The sequence below is a fragment of the Gracilinanus agilis genome, chromosome 1, assembly GCF_016433145.1.
Source record: "Gracilinanus agilis isolate LMUSP501 chromosome 1, AgileGrace, whole genome shotgun sequence".
Taxonomy (NCBI): Eukaryota; Metazoa; Chordata; class Mammalia; order Didelphimorphia; family Didelphidae; genus Gracilinanus; species Gracilinanus agilis.
In genome coordinates, this window is record NC_058130.1 from 135,481,422 (window position 1) to 135,489,995 (window position 8,574).

The 8,574-nt window shown below is 40.0% G+C and overlaps 1 protein-coding gene across 3 annotated transcripts in view; it reads right to left on the reverse strand.

The window, feature by feature from the left end:
* Positions 1–770, reverse strand: part of MAPK8IP3 (mitogen-activated protein kinase 8 interacting protein 3) — an 82,180-nt gene extending 81,410 nt beyond the window's left edge. For all 3 annotated transcript variants that reach the window (XM_044657379.1, XM_044657388.1, XM_044657371.1), the window contains exon 1: positions 322–770. In XM_044657379.1, coding sequence (XP_044513314.1) covers positions 322–639 — 318 coding nt within the window. In that variant the 5' untranslated portion in view covers positions 640–770. The remainder of the gene's footprint in view (positions 1–321) is intronic.
* Positions 771–8,574: the final 7,804 nt, after the last annotated feature.

Below are 8,574 nucleotides of genomic sequence, written 5' to 3' on the forward strand. Positions count from 1 at the left end.
GGGTGGCCTCCCCCTGTGGGTGTGGCCGTGGGATAGAAGAGAAGGCTGCAGGAACTCCCCGAGGTTGAAGGGGGGGCGGGGTGAGTCGAGTTAGGATAAAAATAAAGAGGATGGAGGGATAGGCTTGCAAGGATGCATGGCCCAGAGGAGGTTGAGAATGCAGGCCCTCTGGGACCGAGGCCAGCCCCGAGGTCAGAGGCAGGGTTTCCGGGGCGGGGCGGAGCAGGGCGGGGCGGCGGTCCACCCAGCCAGCCCCTCCGCGCCCCACTCGGGCCAGGCCTATTAGGTCCGGGCCTACCCGCAGTCCAGCTTGCTACCTACCTCTTCGGCCTGCTTGCGCAGCGCCTTCTCCCGCTCGTACTGGGTGAGCAGCTGCTCGTTGTCCTCGCGCAGCAGCTCGAGCTCCACCTCGTGCTCCTGGTTCTCGCTGAGCACCGAGTCCAGGTTCTCGAGCACGTTCACCACCAGCGGCATCAGCTCCTTCACTACCTCCTCATCGTAGCAGCTGATGAGCCGCTCGAACTCGCGGTAAATGGAGCCAGCCAGGCCCGACACACGCTCCGACATCACCGAGCCGGAGCAGTAGTCGTCCTGGTACACTACCACCCCGCCGCCCTCGTCCATCTGGATTTCCATCATCGTGGCTACCGCCGCCGCCGCCAGCGCGGCCTGATGCCTTCCCGGCCGGGCCTAGCTGGGTTGCTCTCCGGCTGCGTGCTCCCAGCTCCCCCGCTACCCCAAGGCCGCCGCAGCCACTGCTCTCTGCCTGTCACCTCCACGGCTCTGCCCGTCATTCACCTACCGGAAGTCCCACCCCACCTCCCGGAAGCCCCCGCTGTCCCCGTAGAGAAAGGGGAAATGTACGTCTCCCAGGCAACCGCCTACAGATTTGCTTACGCATCTTCACTAGGGGGAGCCGAAGTCGTGAGAGAAAGGGAAGCGTGTGTACTGTTGCTTCCGGGCGCAGTTCTCTAGTGGATGAGCCCCAACTCTTCTCGGGAGGTCCGCCTCCCTTCTTGCCGCATAGGAAACGTTATTCACTTTCACTGACTCAGGATCACTCTCCTGATTACAGAATCCATGAGAGAGATACAGACTGGTGGGTGAGGGGAGAGGGGGACGGCGAAGATAGACACAGGAGAGAGGACAGTGACACAAGAGACCGCAGACAGAAAGGGAAGAGTGCGCAATGTATTTACAGTTCAACGGATTTATTAAAGGTGCAGAGAAGAGGGATGGATAGTAGAGAATAAGAAAGGCTGCAAATAGAGGTGTCTTTACATGTCAATCAGGAATTTGCATTTGATCTTAAAGGTAGTAGGGAGCTACTTGAGTTCATTGGGGAGGGAGGGACTTGGTCAGACCTGTGCTTTATGAATAGTTTGGAAGATTGATTTTTTGAAAAAAAGAGCGAAACTGACAGGGGAAGAGGCCAATTTAGAGGCTATTGCAATAGTTCAGATAAGAGGTAATGAATGCCTGAACGAGGTTAGTAGTCATGTGAGTCAAAAGACTGAGACATTTGAGAAATGTTTTGGAGGTAGAATCAATAAGACTTGGGAATTCTTAGCTCTCTCTCTGGAATGAAGGAAAGAGTTGAGGATGACACTAAGGTTTCAAATCAGGTTGGTTGGATGGATGGATGGATATGTCTAAACAGGACAGGTGGGAAGAAGTGTGATTTTTTAAAAAGAGAATATAAGTTCTATTTTAGGTAAGTTTAGTTTAAAATACCTACAACAACTCATGTAGTTAAAATGTTCAACTGGCAGCTAGGTATTGTTTGGAAGCCATCTATATTGAGGACATAATTAAACCCTGGAAGCTGATGAGGTCACTAGGAGATAATGAGAGACTGGAAGTACCTTTCAAATCTATAATTAGGTAAGATTTCATAACCAAACAGGGATAGGAGGTCTAAGAAAAGACAAAAATTTTCAAAAGAACTACAAACCAACTACTTAAGGAACAAATGCTCCAAGTCACTAGTAAAGGAAAGGTAAATAAAAAGGCTGAGGTTTCACCTCACTCATTAAATTTTCAAAGACAAATAGTAGCTTTTATAAAGGCAGAGGGAAGACAGGCACAATAATGTACTGATGGTGGAACTGTTAATGGTACAACTCGTCAGGAAATTTTTGTAATTATGCAAGGAAAGTTACTCAAGTTACTTTCAAGTCCTTTTGATTCATACACAAGCCATAATACTTAGGCACATAATTTAAGAAAGTAAAGTGGCAGAAATAAAAGCTCCATGTCAGAATATTCATAGCAGTAGTTTTTTCATAGCAAAAAGCCCAGAAATTAGTAGGCGCCCATCAACTGGAGAATGGCTGAACAAACCGAGTCACATAAGAATATAAAAGCAAATTATTGAACTATAAGAACTGATGAATATGTGGAATTTAGAGAAACATGTGAAGAGATTTTACATGAACTGATGCTGATTGGAAAAAGCAAAACCAGGAAAACAATATACACAATAACTACTCAGAAAACGGGAAGATAATACTAAAATAATTTAATGACTCATGTGGAGTCCAGATTACAAAAGAAGAAATCTTTTAGAAGGAATGTGGATTATTGTTACCTGCCTTAGGGACAATATTACTGTCTCATGACTGGGCCTGTGGGGAAGGAGTTATGATCCATTCCACCATGTTGTCAACCGTCAGTCCCATTTGGAAAAATGGAAACTCTCATCCCCAACAATTATCTGCCTGAGCCTGGGTTATTTCTACTCCATCCCCCACTTCATTTTTCTAACTGAACCTGCCACAGGTCTTGAAGACTCCATACTGAGGTGAACTCCTGGGGATATTGCTAACTTATTTGAACGTATTCTCAGTGATTAACAAAACTTCCTGTCATCCAGGCTTAAGACTTAAGTTTTAACCTCAACTCATTTCTCTTACTCCCCACATCCAATCAATTGTCTTCTTGATCATACATTTTCAATATCTCTTACACACCTTTTCTCTCCTGACACCTCCACCACCTTAGTGGCCCCCTCCTCAACATTTGTGGATCTAATTGGCAATATCCTCCTCTGGGCTGGTCGCCCTACCTCATCTCTCCTTACTCCAGTAAACTCTAGGATCAAACATAGAAATGTTTGGCAAAGCCCCCTTCATCATATGGCCTTCTTCTTTTCCAATATCGTATCTTGTTTTCTCCCCTCACTCCCCCATACTTTATGATCCAATGACAGTATAGCCTCCCTACCGTTCCTTAAATGAGACACTCCATCTACTGACTGTACATTTTCTCTGGCTATCCTACATGCCTGGAATGTTCTCCCCTCCTCGTTCTTATCATCTGTCTTCCCCTTAAAGACCCAGTTAAAATCCCATCTCCTACCGGAAGCCATTTCTGATCCCTTTTAATATCACTAGCACCTTCTACTGAATATCCCCAATTTACCATATATATGTATATGTATATATCTTGTTTGAACATAGTTGTTTGCATGTTGTCGTCTCACCCAACCCCTTTTAGACAATGAGCTCCTTGGAAAGAGGAGCAAGGAATTGACTTTTTCTTTTGCCATTTTAATAACTACCTTTAGCATAGTGCCTGGCAAATAGTAAGCACTTAATATTTTTTAACTGACAAAGTGATTTTCCTTTCCAGCACAGATGACATCAATTATCTTACTCAAACTAGTGGTTTTCCATTGTCTTTAGCAAAAAACATATTTTTTTTAAAAGCCCTTCTCAACCAGGTTCATCTATCTGCTGCCTTCCTAGCCTTTTATAGTCCAACCAAACTGCTCTGAGTTTCTCAAACATGGTACTCAACTTCTCTATGCATGGACTACCTGTCCTCCACACCAAAAGTGCACTCCCTTTTGTCTCAGAACCCTCTTATCCAAGAAACATTTCAAACACTATCTACCAACAGCCTTTCCTGACCCTCACGCTAGTGCCTTCTTGCCCTAACATCCCTGTATTTTATTCTTTGTATATTTTACATGTACAGGTTTTTATCCCAATAAAAGTTTATTCCTTGAGAGTAGGAAATGTTTCACTCTTCAGAACTAAGCAGTCTATGGTACACAGTATGCCTTTGTAGATGGATACTTGAGGGAATAAATGAGATTACTAAGGGAGATTGACTGTAAAGATGTCACTTTATACTTAAAAAATTTTTTTAATTCTTTACTACCTTAGCTCACTATCACCCCCCACTCCATTTTTCTAATAGGAGTGGAAATTGGGATACTTTTGAGTTTCTTTCCTTTTACCTGTTGCCCCAGTGATTAGCACCATGCCTGACAATATAAAACATTCATGGAGAGAATGAAAAGTTGGACCAAGAATGGTCTTGGTTATATATTTTGTAAAACATACTTGCTGATGAATAAATATGGATTTATATTTCCTAAACTTTTCTTTGCTGCATGGAGGACTTGGTAAAATAAGAAAAGAATGATGTTGAGAATTAGTTTTGGTATTTCCATCTTTAGTATACCGGAGATGGATGTGCTGTAAGGAACTGGTGTCAAACTCAAATAGAAAGAAGGGAGGAGACCCACTAATCAGGGCCTGACTTTTAAAATGTAATGTTATTGGAGCAGTTCAGTGGCTTGATGGATTGAGCTGGACCTAGAGACAGGAGGTCCTGGGTTCAACTCTGACCTCAGATACTTCCTCACTAGTGGTATAACCCTGAACAAGTCACTTGCCTAGCCCACAGGGCTCATCTGCTTTCAAACCAATACTTAGAATTGATTCTAGGATGGAAGGTAAGGATATTTTTTTAAGGTAATGTTATCTTTGCTTTATTAAATTTTTATTTTGTTATTTCCTAATTACATTTTAATTTGCTTGGGCCTCACTTGGGAGTGTTGTAGACCTTCATGTTTGACACTTCTGGGATAAGAGAAAGTAAATTTTACTAAGATATCACCTTAGACTATTTTTTACCTTTTTATACCTTACTACCTTAGCTCATCCTTGCCCTCCTCCCCTGCAAATTTTCTAAGAGGAGTGGAAATTCAGATCCTTTTAGGGATTGTTTTTTCCTTTGGATTTGTATTCCAGTATGTAGCACCAAGCCTGGTATGAAAACAAATACTTGTTGATTGATTGATGACGGCCCCTTAGGAATATGCTGCAAAAGCACAGAACATAACTATTTCAAGATTTAATCATCAATGTCAGTACCCATTTCCCCAAATGTAAGATATGCACTGTTAGACTGTTTATTTTATAAATTTAAACCACAATATTAGCAAGATCATAGTGTATGCACACAATTCACTTGAGCTGATCAATGATAGAAATAGAATTGTCTGAAATTCTGAGGATTAATTAGAAGATAATTCTCAAAAACCAGCTATACTGCACAAAAATTCAATTGTGAAATATAATTTAATAATTCAGAAAACTAGATTTAGAAAATTAATTCCTGAGGGGAAATCAAGTGCTCACTTTGACATGTGACTCCTGTTAAAACATTCATTCTAAGATACTTTGGGTGCCAAGGAGGGTGGGAAGCAATATTTAAATACCCACATTTACTGCTCTTCTGCCTTTTCTCAACACAAAATTCAACTCATAGAGCAGAATTTTATATTCAATGGTATTATCATTTTGATGTTACACATAAAATAAGAGTCATACCTCATTAACAGTATACTTCAATAGTATTCAGCAAAGAATGATATCTGGGCTCAATAAGAAGCATGAGGTAAATCTAGGAAGTACATGATTAAATAGGGAGAAGTATGTGTCATTTCAATTTTGCCTAATTCAGCATTATAACAAAAATAATTGGACTAAATACAAGTCACACCCTATGAATCATTGTATACTTTTAAATGAATCATTGTATACTTGAACAAAGCACAATAATTAGATCAAGTAATTACCCTTTGATTTTTGTTATTTGCTATCTAATTACACAATATATAGACTCCATGAATTCCTCTGAACCTAGGTAGTGCTAGTTCTGTGTAGTAGAGGGCTAGACTTGAGTCACTGAAAGCATGTATTCAAAATCTACCTCTGGCACTTATATTAGATATGTGACTTTGGGCAAGTCTCAACTTCTTTCTACCTGTTTCCTCATCTGTAAAAAGGGGAGCATACCAGTAGTTCCTATCCTCTCAAGAGGTTCAACTTGTTCTAGTTCACAACCTGAGTTAGTGGCAGAGCTGCGACTATAGCCTATAACTCCTTTCTAGTTGAGTCTAAGATACCAAATTGCAGTGGCACTCGAGGATCATAAGGACTAAGGTGGAGAAGAAAGAGAAAGAAATAAGCATTTATATAACACTTACTATTATCCTCAGCAATGTGCTAAGCACTTTTTCTAAAAACAATTATTTCATTTGATTCGCACAATGTTAGGAGGTAGGGGTTATTTCCATTTTACAGTTATGGGAACCGAGGCAAACAGTTTAAATGACTAGGCCCCCAGGTCACATATTTAGAAAATGTCTAAAACTGGATATGAACTCAAGTCCTCCTGGTTCCAGGTTCACTGCTCTATCCATTAAGCCACTAGTGGCCACCAAATAGTAGGGGAAAACACAATATGGTAGAAAGCACAGACTGGAGTTGAGACTTGGGTTTTCATGAACAACTGCATGGTAATAAATGAACTTAATTATAGGCTATAGTAGACTGAGTGATGTATAACCTCCTCAGATGACAGTTCTCTCCAGAAAAGGGGTCCAAAAACTTTATCATATTGATTGCTTAACTATCTATACCTAAGAATTAAAAACAACAATCCCTTACCCTCCTGTCTTAGAATCAATACTGAATATTGGTTCCAAGGCAGAAGAGCAATAAGGGCATGGTCACATAGCTACAAAGTGTCTGAGGTCAAATTTAAACCCAGATTCTCCCAACAAGACCTAGTTCTCTATACACTAAGTCACCTCGCTAACCTATACCTAAGAACTATGAGAAGATAGTTATTGTGTAAAGAAGAAAGAAATGTACTTTCTATAAGTTTTCAAGTGGCTCAGGACCATACTTGGCACCATACCCAATTCCAGACTAAATACTTTTCACAATAAGCACACAGGCAAATTTAATATTGTCTCTTACCAAGAAGTTAAATAGCATAATAAAATATACTCTTTAAAGTAAGGATGAATATGGAAAATAATTTGTAACTAACCAAAAATACCAGTTGAAATAACACTAGCATGCTCATCCTATTCAAGAGTTAAGATGTTTAATAAACACAAAGTTTGTGGAATAAGGTAAAAAGAACCATTCCCTTTGAGAGAAAAATAACCAGCAGCTAGCAAGCTGAAAATGTTAATCCCCCATTTTATCAGAAAAAAGAAGGGTCCAATTCAGGAATTTTGAAGGATATGGCAAGGAAAACACGAAAACCAATTTTGGCTATATGATTGCCAGATTTAATGCAACTGTTATTCTCATTTCTGCCCTGCAAAAGTAAGAAAACGTCCCATCAAAATTACACTGTGAAATATAAGCGCAAAGTTTCTTGACATATTTCTAGAAAAAATGTTGGCACCAACTGCATTTAAAAAACAAGTTTTAAGGCATAATAAAAAAATACAAGGACAATTTCTTAATGCATTTTAGAAGCGACTGAGTAGGATGCTAAGAGTCTTTGGATCTTCCAAATATAAGCAGTCCCAACAAACATAATATAGTCAGCCAGACATGTATACCTCTATTTTACATACAAAATGCAGATGCAGAAACACTTTGTCCTGCTAGCCAATCTCATTCTTGTGAGCTACTTTTCATTCCCCTCCCAGAGCTCCTCTCTACCAGGTTCCAGGGTTTATATCAAGATGATGCATCAGGAGCAAGGAAAAGTTAGGAGGGAATAGAAAATATTATTCTACTGCTGCTATTTAGAACAACACTTCTGACTACTACTAATTTTCTCCCAATGGAGACTCCATCCCTATCGTTTACCACCTCATTCTTCTGGAATTCTTGCTCTAGAAATCATCATTAGAGGCTTAGAATTTTGGAATTCAGGTGGGAAAGGACAATCACCATTGCTAGGGATGTGGCTGAGAAAGACTGTTTTTGCCACCCTAAACTAGCACCTAAAATTTGTTTTTCCATAGACACTTTCATAAATGGTGACTAGGTTCCACAATGATCTCTATTCTGGATTAAGTAGATTTCTGTGATCTAGGCTAAGAATTTAATCACCATTTGCAACATTATTTCTACTAAAAATGACTTCCTGGTTTTAAACATGACTTCCAATTTCTTAGTATACAGCCCATTTGATTAAATTGGATACTGTCTGTACTTTATAAGCTTATAGGAAACAATAAGATTATCTTAGCTATAAAGCAATCTCCAAAATCATCAGGGGATCTTAAAAGAGGTAAAATTCTTTGGCTAATTAATCCCATATGCTAGTTCCCTGCAATTTACCAGGTAAAAAATGTTTTACAGCAATTTCCTACAGGCACTTAAATATTCAGGACAATGGGTACATAATCATAAATGTCAGTTTGCTAAATATTCTAAGTAGAATAATATTTCCAGCATTTTATGCTCACCTTGCAGGTAATTCATATCCATCATGAAATACACCATCATAAAACCTCACCTG